Source organism: Dasypus novemcinctus, chromosome 1, assembly GCF_030445035.2.
Source record: "Dasypus novemcinctus isolate mDasNov1 chromosome 1, mDasNov1.1.hap2, whole genome shotgun sequence".
Taxonomy (NCBI): Eukaryota; Metazoa; Chordata; class Mammalia; order Cingulata; family Dasypodidae; genus Dasypus; species Dasypus novemcinctus.
In genome coordinates this window covers 207,627,701-207,640,075 of record NC_080673.1, presented here as the reverse complement: position 1 = coordinate 207,640,075, position 12,375 = coordinate 207,627,701, and the positions used below count along the sequence as shown (strand labels likewise).

General features: G+C 57.6%; 1 protein-coding gene and 1 long non-coding RNA gene across 2 annotated transcripts in view; one reads left to right on the top strand and one right to left on the bottom strand.

Annotated features, from left to right (window-relative positions):
* NELFA (negative elongation factor complex member A) overlaps nt 1-4,360 on the bottom strand; it is a 28,318-nt gene extending 23,958 nt beyond the window's left edge. The window contains exon 1 of the mRNA XM_058301553.2: nt 3,909-4,360. Coding sequence (XP_058157536.1) covers nt 3,909-4,118 — 210 coding nt within the window. The 5' untranslated portion in view covers nt 4,119-4,360. The remainder of the gene's footprint in view (nt 1-3,908) is intronic.
* A 47-nt stretch (nt 4,361-4,407) lies between these two features.
* LOC139439695 (uncharacterized) lies at nt 4,408-8,961 on the top strand. The gene is made up of 2 exons (XR_011649710.1): nt 4,408-4,701; nt 6,669-8,961. It is a non-coding gene; the product is annotated as an uncharacterized lncRNA (long non-coding RNA).
* The last annotated feature ends 3,414 nt before the right edge of the window (nt 8,962-12,375 follow it).

Sequence of the window (12,375 nt, the reverse complement as noted above, 5' to 3'; positions counted from 1 at the left end):
TGGAATAGTATTCAGCTGTACAAAGGAGTGAAACACTGATACATGCTCCAGCCAGGACGAACCTTGACAACGTTACGCTCAGTGAAAGAAGCAGACACAAAAAGCCACATACATGACTCCATTTATATGAAATGCCCAGAACAGGCAAACCTATAGACAGAAAGGAGATCAGTGGCTGCCTAGAGCCAGCAGGGCTGCTAATGGGGACAGGATTTTTGGGGGAGTGAAGAAAATGCTGGGTGAGGGTTACAATTCTGCAAATATACTAAAACCCACTGAATTGGCAATTTAAATAGGTGAATTGTGTGGTATGTGAACTATATCTCAATAATGCTATTAAAAATTCATTTGTGATTAAAAGAATAAAAACAAACAAAAACCTAGAAGAAAACTTCCTTAACCAGATAAAGGATATCTATCAAAGGCAACAGGAAACATAATAATTATTGGCAAAACATTCAAAGTTCTTCCCATGTGACAGAAACAAGAAAGTATCTATTTTCTTTCTATTTGACAACAAACTGGAGGTTCCTGGTGAGTACAGTAAGGCAAGAAAAAAATAAAACTTAAAAGGTATAAACATATGAAAGAGAAGCAAAATAATATTAAGTACACAGAAAAATAGATTCTCCAAAAAAATCACTGTTATTATTAAGACTTTAGCACAGACGCTATTCACAAACTCATTACCTGAAAATCAGCTGCAGGTTACCAGGGGCTGGGCTGGGGCAGGGAATGCGGAGTTCATGCTCAATTGGTGCAGAATTTTTGTTTGGGAAGATAGAAAAGTTTTGGGAATGGATGGTGGCAATGGTAGCACAACACTGTGAATGTTATTCACACCGCTGAATTATCTATTTGAATACGGTTAAAAGGGGGAAATTATGGGTTATACATGTCATTAGAATAAAAATTAAAAAAAAACAAAACACTGTAGACCCATAAAACACAAACAGTGAATCCTAAAGTAAACTATGGACCACAGTTAAAAGTATAATAATAATAATGTTTCACCAGTTGTAACAAAGATACTAATGCTAAGTACTAGTAGGGAAAACTACGGGGGAAGGGTGTATGGGAACTCCGTATTTTCTACGTGCTTTTGTAAACCTATGACTTCTCTAATAAAAAAATTTAAAAGTCAATTGCACTTCTATAAATCAGCACCAAATAAAATAAAATTCAACAGATACTATTTACAAGAGCATGAAAAAATACAAAGTACCTAGAAATACATCTGACCTAAGACGGGACGCCTATACAGAAAATCACACAACTTTAATGGCATATATTAAAGAAGATCTAAGTAGGGATATGCCCTTATTCACAAATGGAAAGTTTTAGTAGGAGGAAGGTGATTTCACCCCAGAATGCACTATACATTCAGCTCAGTCCCCAAGACTGTGTGTGTGTGTGTGTGTGTATGACCTGAGGTGACATGTCTGAGCGCACCAGCTGGCTTAGTGGTCACAGCAGGAGCCACACAAACGGACCAACAGAAGCCACAGGGAAGGACGCTCTTTCAACAAGTGGGGTGCGATCACCAGCCAGCCACATGGAAAGCGGTGAAAGAGGGCTCCTGCCTTCCCATGGCGTCAGGTCCAGGGAGACTGAGGACTCAGCGCGAAGGGCAAACCACACAGCCTGGACAAAGAAACGCGGGGGGGGGGGGGGTCCCAAGCCTCTGGGTAGAGAAGTGCTTCCTAAAGAAGACGATGACAGAAACGACCCATGTTTCTCTCTACATTAAAGCGAAGCACTTCTCTTCACCCAAAACTTCAACAGGAAAGCTGGAGACGCCGAAACAGGAGGGCATCTGAAACAGGAGAGTATCCCTAACATACGTAACTGAACAGGGACTGGCACCCAGCATTTACTGTAAAAGAGAGAACACTCCTAGAAAGCAATGAAAAAAGACTACCAGGAAAAAAGGGCAAAAGATGTGCCCAGACGAGTCACATTCAAGAAGAAAACTAAAAGTGAACAAGCACAAGAGAAGCTGCTCAACCGCGTTGGCAAGAAGGCAGGGCACAAATTAAACCCCGAGCCAGGGCCGTGGGGCCCACCAGACCCGCAAGTTTGGGTGAGGCTTCGGAAAACCAGCTTGGCCTAATCCTCTGACCCCCACACCCCTCTCGGCGGTGGCTCACCCAGGAGAAGCGGGTGCTCACAGGCTCCTGACACAGCAGTGGCCTGACGGCACTGCCCACAGCCCCGGGGGGGGGCCTCCCCAAGGCCTTCCTTTAGGGGGACAGAGCTGCCCACTCATGCAGCGGCCACGGGGCAGTAATGGAAGGTCAGCCACCTGCTCCTGGACCAATCTCCCAGCCAAGGTGTCGACCCAGAGAAGACACAGCCCGATAAGCACACGGGACACCACGGTATTGATTAGATTCACAAGCAGGCACAGCCAGACTCTGCCGCTGAGGATGTGTGCGCAACTGAGGCAACCGAGGAAACTACCAAGAAGGACAGAGACGATTACCTGCGGGGTGCAGGCGGGAAGGAGATGGGCCCCTGGGGATGGGTGGGAGGGCTCCTGGGCATGGCCCGCCCGCAACAGGACCCCCGCCCTCGACTCGTACTTGCTAAATGGAACAAATATGCTTCATGCGCTTTCTGTGTACATGTTATACTTAGGATTAAAAAATCAGTGTAAGCTAGAATAATGTAGTGATTGCAATAGTAACTGGGTTTAAGTTACTATGACATTCTAAAAAAACAACTATTTTGGTTGTATTTGGCACAAAAAGTGACACAACATGAAGGAAAAAGCAGAAAAGAAACCTCACAGACCCATTAACTAGGAAGATGCAAATCGAATGGACCCAGGGGACCGCACGGGCTCCTGCCTGGGGGAGGCCACACCTGCGCTGACATCCGGAGCTGGCCCCACACCCCACCCCCGGCCCCCCCAACCCTAACCCCGCGCCCCCCTCGGCCTCCCGGCCCCGCGCCCCCCTACCTCGGCCTCCCTAACCCTAACCCCGCGCCCCCCTACCTCGGCCTCCCTAACCCTAACCCCGCGCCCCCCTCGGCCTCCCGGCCGGCCCGCGCGCCCGGCTTCCCCACCGCTCTAAGTCGCCCCTCTTTCCCGGCCCCCGAGGTGCTGAGCCCCGTTTTCTTCTGGACGCAGGCCCCCCGCCCGCTCCCCGCGCCCCCGCCACCAGCGCCTCGGGTGGCGCCCCCTCCCGTCCCCGCCCCTCCTCGCCCCCGCCCCTTTTCCAGGCCGGGGCGGCGGCGCCTCGCGTTCCCACGACTCCTGTCTCCAAGAGGGCGCGCCCCGCCGCCGGGAGTGGGGTGCGGGTGCAGAGGGGTGAGGGCGGGGGGGTTAGGAAAGGGTCCAGAGGTGTGAGGGCCTGGGGGGGCGCGGGTCCAGAGGGGGGGGGGCGAGGGTCCAGAAGGGGGAGGGCGGGGGGGAGGGCCCAGAGGGGGTGAGAGCCTGGGGGGCGGGGCGAGGGTCCAGAGGGGGTGAGAGCCTCGGGGGCGGGGCGCGGGTCCAGAGGGGGTGGGGGGGCGAGGGTCCAGAGGGGGTGAGAGCCTGGGGGGCGGGGGGGAGGGTCCAGAGGGGGTGAGGGGGGGAGGGTTCCGAGGGGAAGGAGGGCGGGGGTAGCGAGGGTCCAGAGGGGAAGGAGGGCCCGGGGGTGGGGTGGGCGAGGGCCCGGACGAGGGTCCAGAAGGGTGAGGGCGGGGCGGGGGGCCCGGGGGCGGGACTAGGGTCCAGTGGGGTGAGGGGCGAGGGTCCAGAGGCGGGTAAGGGTCCGGGGGGCGGGTCCGGGGGCGCTGAGGGTCGTGGGGATGAAGGCCCGAGGGTCTCCGGCCGGAGGGAGGCGTGGCCGGCAAGGCGCAGGGCCGGCCCCCGCGGCCCCCGGCCCCACGCCCGCCCCCGGCCCCACGCCCGCGCTCACCTCGTCCACTGTGCGGCGCGGGAGGTGCAGCGTCCCGAGCAGCAGCTTGAGCTTCACGGCGGACGAGAGGCCGTGGAAGCAGAGGCGGATGTTGTCGATGACCGCGGCCGTGAGCAGGGACGCGATGCTGGGCGGCGCCCACAGCTCGTCAGTGGCCCCGAGCTTGTTGTGCAGCCACAGGCCCGTGTCGCTCTCCCGCATGGACGCCATCTTGGAGGGAGAGCCCCGCGCGGCCGAGCCGGCATCTTACGAAGACACCTACGCGCCCCCGCGAGGACCCCGCGACATGGCGGCGCCCGCCCGGGCCGCGGGCCGCGACCGCGTCCTGGCGGCTAGGCCTCCCCAGGGCGGGGCTCCGAGCGAAACGCTTCTGGGTGGCCGACGCGCCTCCGGGAAGCTTCGTGGCGACGCCCGAGAGCCCGAGCGACAGGGGCGCCGCCGCTAGGAGGACTGCCGGCTTCCGTAACGCATCATGGCGGCGCCCACGGAAGATGACGCCAGAAGGTGGCGTCGCGTTCTCGAGTTGGGCCGACTGGCCCGGGCCCGGGGGCGGGCGTCGCGGGCCGGCTCCCGGGGACCCAGCCTCCTTCCCGGGTGGCGGCTTCCCGGCTTCCCCCGCGGAATGCAGAACCCGGGTGGGCCGAAGCTCGCGGCGCCGGACGCCTCGCCGTCCCGCCCCGTCTGCTCTTCCTCCGGGTCTCAGCGAAGACCAGGTGGCCGCGCCCACGGTGGCTGTCCACGGAAGTCCGCGCAGCTGGACAGCGCCGAGCAGTGCTCGCCGGGGGAGGACTCGGTGAGACGCGGGGCCGCCCCTGCACCATGCCCCCCGCGGCCCCTCGCTCTGGCCTGGCCGTACCCGCGGCCCACCCCCTTTGCGGGGGTCTGGGGGTGGCTAAGAGGCAGGTTCACATCGTTTAGCCCCCACCTGTGGCTCGGCGGAGGACCTGGGTCCCCTGACCGCCTCCTGGATGCCTGGCCCCGTTCTGGGCCTGGGGTCGGGGGCCACTGCAGCTTCAGGAGGCACAGGCCCCGGCAGAGGCCACAGGAGGGAGGAGGCCAAGGTCGGGAAAGTTTCCACCGGGGAAAACGTGTGAAAGGGAGCCTGCTCGGCCCAGCTGTCGTTGGCTCCCTGGACGTTCCAAGTCCACTGAGCACCTGTTGTGGTTCTGGCTCGGGTCGCAGAGGCAGTGACAGCCCTCTCACGTGGCGATGGGTGGGTGCGGAAGAGCTGGGCGGAGGACCGATGGCCAGGGCGGCTCTGAGGTGCGCGGGAGGGACTGGGCAAGCTCCGGCCCCAGGGCCGTGTGTCCCGGGCAGCTGCTGGGAAAAGAAGGACCTTCTGTTCGCTGCGCCTGCAGCGGCTCCGTGCTCCGGGCAGGCGGCCTTGCGGGGAGCCTCGACGCTGCACCTGCGCAGTTTGGGGCTGCATGTTCCACGTGCGCCAGGTTCCAAGCGTCATCCCCGCCGTCCCTTTGAAAGCAAGTCACAGCCCTTCCTTGGGGAGAAGGGGTGTCACCTCCCACCTCACCACCCCCAGACTGGAGCCAGCCTTGGGGAAGACGGAGGAAGGGACACAATTGAGGCTTCAGCCCCAGGTGTGTGCTTCGGCCCTGGCTCCCTCCGACCAGGTCAGCCTTGTCACCTGGCTGCCACGGCCGGGGCCTTGCGCTCAGAGCCACCAGATCAGGCCCGTGGTAGTCGAGGACAGCCACAGACAGAGAGGAGCAGAGGTTATCGACAGCAGAGTGCTCAGGCCACCCCTCTGAGAAGTGGACATTAGCAGGGGCTCTAAAAAGCCTATAGGCAGGGGGCAGAAAGGCGACCTGGCTCAGGGAGGGGCCTCCCGGCCCTGGCTTCCCTTCCTCCTCCCACCCCCCGAAACAGCCTGGACCCCACCACTTCCAGAAACACCCTCTGCCCACCCTCCACTTGAGACCTCCCCTCTGCTCGCCATGCCCACGGGCCCACTTTCCAGGTCACAGAGACCACGGGGGGAGGGCAGTCCCTCCTTCTCCCTCCCCCCTTCTCTTCAGATGAATGTTTTTTAAGGAGGTATCAGGGCTTGAGCCTGTCACCTTGTTCATGGGAAGCAGGCGCTCAGCCGCTTGAGCCACGTCCACTCCCCAGCAGATGAATTTTATTGCCTCTTTCCTGCATCTCATCCGTCAGCTTGCTGAGCTCCTTCAGACGCGGGACTATCCAAACACTGCTCTCCTTTCATTGTTGTTGTTTTTAAGGAATTTTATTTTATTTGTGTCTTTATTTTTTTAATGTTACATTAAAAAAACACGAGGTCTCCATATACCCCCCACCCCCCTCACCCCCCTCCTCCCCCCATAGCAACAACCTCCATCATGATGAGACAGTCACTGCGCTTGGTGAATACATCTCTGAGCACCGCTGCACCTCATGGTCAATGGTCCACACCACAGCCCACACTCTCCCCAGTCCACCCAGTGGGCCACGGCAGGACACACAATGCCCGGTAACTGTCCCTGCAGCACCACCCAGGACAACTCCAAGTCCCGAAAACACCCCCACATCTCATCTCTTCCTCCCACTCCATACCCCCAGCAGCCACCATGGCCACTTTCTCCACACCAAGGCCACATTTTCTTCGATTACTAATCACAATAGTTCAGGAATAGAGTATCAGTAAGTCCACTCTAATCCATACTCTATTCTCCATCCCATGGACCTTGGAATGGTTGTGTCCACTCCACATCTGTATCAAGAGGGGGCTTCTCTCCTTGTTTTCAGCTGCTGTGGCTTGCCGGATTTGACTTGAGTTCAGTGTCTTCTCCTCCAACGATTCTCTCCTCTCTCTGGAGTTGAGATACTGAACATGCAACGCCTGGCATCACCTGACCCCTGAGGATGCATCTTTTGCCCAAGACACTTCCACCTTCAACAAGGGACCCTCTCCTGAACACCGACATTGAAAGGGAAGCCGGCAGCCCTCCACAGGAGGTCCTGGCAGCCCTTGGGGCACCTGTCACGCTCGGTGGCGGCGGCAGAGGGCACCCTGGAGCCAGCTTCTTTCCCTGTCCCCACGACCTCCGTCCTCAAGCCTCTTCCTCTGTTTCCATGTCAATGGGCACGAAGTCCCCTCCAGGCGCCTCTGGGCATTGCATAGTAACACGTGTCACTTCAGCGTGAGGTCGGCAGAAGTCTGTGATGGTGTGATCATCAGAGAGAGCACAAAAAGGGAAAAGAGCCACTATAGCTGATATGTCCGTTTGGGAAGGTTTCAGGACACACGGTCAAATTTTTAAAAAGTCAGTGGTCTTATATACCAGCAACAAACAACCAGACTTTGAAATCTAACGAACAATGCCATTTATGGTAGCTCCAAAATATTAAATACTTAGGGATAAGGTTGACAAAACATGCAGGAGCCATAAAACGTTGGTGAGAGAAGTTCTGAAAACCCGAGTAAATGGAGAGAGATACTATGTTCATGGATTGGAAGACTTGATATTTTTAAAATGTCAGTCTTACCCCAAACTGATTTACTGATTCAGAGCTCTCCCAATCAAAATGTACAAATCAAAATTCATAGAATTGTTTAGCTTATTCTAAAAGGTATATGGAATTGAAAAAGTTCTAGAATAGCCAAAACATTTTGGAAAAAGAGGAATGAAGGGAGATGATTCATGCTATTTCATTCCAAGTGTTAAAAAGCTGTTGGATTCAAGACCGGACTGGCTTTGTCATAAAGGCAGATGTGTGGAGGCCGAGCAGCACAGAGTGGGCCCAGCTTGTAGAGACAGTGGATTTTCGACGAAGGCACGAAGGAAATTCAGAGGGTAAAGAACATCTTTTTAAGAATTGCTGCCAAAGCAATTCAGTAGCCATGTCCAAAAATAACCTGCAACAGTTACTTCATACAAAAATTAATTAAAAGTGGATCAGAGACCTAAATATAAGAACAAAACTTTAAAAACTTGCAGAAGATAGCACAGGATAAAATCCGAATGGCGTTGGCAGTACGCAAAGATTTCTTTAATAAGACACAAAAAGCCTGAAGTAAAAAAATGCAATAAGTTGGACTTTACCAAAGTTAAACACTTTCGTTATTCAAGGAAAAACAAAAACACCCTGTTAAATAAAGGAAAAGGCAAGTCACATACATTTGCAAAACCATATATTGAGCAGAGAAGTTGTGCCTAGAACATGGAAGGAAGTGTTACAGCGTGTAAACAAGAATCCATAAAAAATGGGCAACACAGCAATTCCACTCCTAAGTGTAAAGCCAAGAAGATTGAAAACCCATGTCCACACAAAAACTTGTGCAGGAAAACTCATGGTAGGATTATTCAGAATAGCCAGAAGGTGGGAGCAGCCCAGCCTATCACCTGATGTGTGGCTGCGGTGGAAGAGTAGCCATCGAAAGGCCTGAGTCCTGGTACCTGTGGCAGCGCGGATGCCCCTGGAGACCTGCTGCCGAGGGATGAGCCAGACTGGTCCCATTTAGGCAGGATGTCCCGAGCAGGCGAACCTGCAGGCACAGAAAGCAGGGTGCGGGTTGCCGGGGCGGGGGCGGGGGCGGGAGTGGGGAGGCAACACCGCGCGGTACCAGGCTTCTTTTTGCAGTGATGAAATTGTTCTGGAATTGGAGACGGGTGGTTGTCACACAGCTCTGCGAACAGACTTCAGAACGCTGAACTGAACACTTTAAAAGGGTAAAAGCGATGGCGCAGGAATTGTATCCCAGTCAACTGTACAGCATAAAAAGGGACTGTCTATTGCTACACGGGACAACACAGATGAATCTCAAGATAATTACGCTGACTGAAAGAAGACAGGCGACAGAGAGAACAGATTGCGTGATTGCATGTATATAAAACTGTAGAATGTGCTAAGCAAGATACAGTACCAGAAAGCAGCTGAGCAGTTGTCTGGGGATGAGGGTGCCGGGAGTGGCAGGAGTGGGGGAATCCAAAGGGGCACGCGGAAACTCTTGCGGGTGATGGTGTGTGCATTATCCCGACAGTGGCGATGGCTTCACAGGTGCATGTGTGTCGAAATTAAATTGTATGCTTTTTTTAAAGTATTATTTATTTATTTCTCTCCGCTTCCCTTCCGTTGTCTGTTTTCTGTGTCCATTCGCTGTGTGTTCTTCTGTATCAGCTTGTATTCTTGTCAGCAGCACTGGGAATCTCTTTCTTTTTGTTGCGTCATCTTGCTGCGTCAGCTCTCCGTGTGTGCGGCACCACTCCTGGGCAGGCTGCACTTTCTTTCGCCCTGGGTGGCTCTCCTTACAGGGTGCACTCCTTGCGCGTGGGGCTCCCCTACGCGGGGGACACCCCTGCGTGGCATGGCACTCCTTGTGCGCATCAGCACTGCACGTGGGCCAGCTCCACACGGGTCAAGGAGGCCCGGGGTTTGAACCCTGGACCCTCCATATGGTAGGCGGACGCCCTATCCTTTGAGCCAAATCTGCTTCTCTAAATTGTACATTTATTTTTTATTTTTATTGACTTTGTAATAATATTACATTAAAAAAATATATATATGAGGTTCCATTCAACCCCACCACCCCCACCCCACCACTCCCCCCCCAGCAACACTCATTCCCATCATCATGACACATCCATTGCATTTGGCAAGTACATCTTTGGGCACCTCTGCACCTCATGGTCAATGGTCCACATCATGGCCCTAAATTGTACATTTTTAATATGTGCAGTTTATACTATCAATTATACATTAAATGTGTAAAATGGTGTAAAAATAAGTTTAATAATCTTCACCGTCTGCTAAAAATACCGGTCCTTTGGGTCCCCGATCTAGGACGCTGGTCCTCCATTCCCCCTTCTTGGCTATATGGTGTCACGTACTTTAACGCCAGGAGCACGGCAGCCTCGGGTGTCCTGTCCTCGCTGCTCCGTCCCTTCCCCGCCAGGTGCTCCCTGCCCTGCTCCCCGCGCATCCTCACACCCACACCCGCCCCCTGAGGTCTGTCACCGCAGCCTGAAGCCTGAGCTGCATCCTTCAGAATTCCCTCCGTGAGGACTTTCTGGTGACAACCTCTGAGGCTCTGAATGTCACACACACACACACACACACACACACACATACATAAATGCATACACACGCCTACATGCAAACTTTTAAAAAACCAAGGTATGCAAATGACACCCCTGGGAGCGCCATCCTGGCTCATCGGGCCACTCCAGGCCACGCAGGGCTGAGGCGCCGGGCCGCCCTCGGCCATGGGAGCTGTGGCCGTGGTCCTCGGCACCCTGGGCCTCCAGCCTGGCTGCTGGCCGGTCGCTGTCGGGTCAGGGCTGCTTTGGGCAGCCTGGTGGCGTCCTGCAGCCGGCAGGGATAGTGGGTGCCCCGCGTTGCCTGCCGTCCTACAGGCCCCTCTGGGTCAGCTGCAGGGCCGGGGCTGCAGGGACCGGTCTCCAGGAGAAAACGTACCCCAGGTCGATCCCCCGAAACCCCACTCGAGTCACACCACAGGGGTTAAACAGCATGTGCTAAATGAAGTGGCTGGAGGCACAGGGAACCCACAAACGGGCACAAATCATCAGCGCACGGCTGAGCTCCCGCAGAGCAATCCCGCTGCCTCCCCAGCACGTGAGCCTGGGGGCACCCCTCGTGCGCCCTTCCCGGGCACCCCCGGAGCGAACTTCCGCCTCCTGGCACTGTAGACGCGCAGTGCGGTTCTGACGTCCCCATCGGCGTCTGAGGGCCGTGTGCTTTGAGCCTGCTTTACGTCACTGTTTTTGGTGAGATGCACCCGCGCCCTGGAGTGTAGCTGTGGGTCCCTTGGTCTCGTTGCTACACCCTAGCAGGCGTACGGACGTGTTGCAGTGCATTTTTCATCCTTTAGAGTGGACAGCGCTGCCCTGAGCATTGTTTTAAAGCAGCTTTATGGAGCAGTCACATCCCCTACGGGCCATTCGGAGTGGGCACGCAGGGGCCTCGGTGTGGCCGCAGGGGTGGGCATTCGTCACTGCCGTCGGCGTCAGAGCATTTTCAGTGAGGAGTTTCCAGCATGAACCCGGCCCTCAGCAGTCACCTGCCAGCCCTGGCTTCCTCCCCTGCGGCCGCCCGCCGGGTCAAGCCAGCGCTCGGGGCGCCTCTGGGGGGGCCAGGAGGCTGCTGTGGGGCGGCGCGGGCCCGGTGCGCTCTCCAGCCGCTTTGCCAGGCCCAGCGCCCTGCTCCTGCCCAGCGGCTTGGGCAGCAGCGGCTGCGGGTGCACCTGGCAGCTCCCGAGGTCAGGCCCCCGAGACCCTGTGGGTGGCGTCGGCGTCACAGGGGGTGCGTGGGGGGGGCGGTGCTCGCGGAGCGCGGCCAGAGCCCAGGCCCGGCAGCCCCAAGAGGATGCTGTGACCTCAGCCCGCGCCCCTGCCCTGCACCCCTGCCCTGCACCCCCTGCCTCACTCCCAACTACCCCACGGCCCCCTGCCCCGCATCCCCCCGCCCCGCCCTTCCTTGCCCAGCTCCCCCTGCCCCGCGCCCCCTGGCTCAACCCCTCCCGCCCCGCACCCCTGCCCCGCCCTTCCTTGCCCGGCTCCCGCTGCTTAGCTCCCCCTGTCCCGCATCCCCTGCCTCGCTCTCCCGGCTCCACATCCATACCCCGCCCCTCTCTGCCCCTCACCCCCTGTCCAGCGCCTACCTGACCCGTTCCCCCTTGCCCTGCTCCCCCTACCCCGTGCCCCTACCTCATGCCCCCCTGCTCCACATCCCCTGCCCCATACCCCCTGCCCTGCAGCCCCCTGCCCTGCTCCCCCCTACCCCGCACCCCTGCCCCACACCCCCCTGCTGTGCACCCCTGCCCCGCACCCCCTGCCCTGCTTCCCCCTGAGCGCCCAGCCCTCCCCACCCAGTTAGCTCAAGTCCGGCCCCCCCTCCCTGTCGCCGCCCCTGCGCCCCAGCCTGGGCAGGGCCTTCCTGGCTGCGCCTGGCCAGCGGTCCCCGAGGCCCGCGCAGGTGCCCCCCACGCTCACCCAGCAGCCCCCCTTCCACGTGCAGATTCCGGGGGCCGCGTGTCCTGGCGAGGGGGTGGCGGGCTGGGCCTCCCTGCACCTGCTCCTGACGGCGGTGGCAGCCCGGCTGTCCCGGGCCTTGGGGGCTGGCGAGCACCACCCCCACCCCCCGTCCTAAACCTCCCCACGTGTCCCTGCAATTGCCAAATGTCCCCAGGTGGCAACATTGCCCCCCCCCCCAAGACCACTGGTTAGAGGGAGCGTATGCAGTAAGGTCAAAGGTGAGAAAGGTCAAGAAAAATGGGAGAAAACAAGGAGGGCGGGGTAGGAGGGCCCAGGGGGAGGGCGCATGGCCTGGCGGTCAGGGTGGCCGCCCTGAGCCCCGGACACGAGGCGCGCCCCTGGTGGGGTTCTGCGGGCACAGTGCTCCCGGCCGGGGACAGCCCGTGCAAAGGCCCTGTGGCACGAGCAGGCGCAGGCGTCCGAGGGCGAGTGGGCGCCCCGGGGGGCTGTGACAGGAGGGG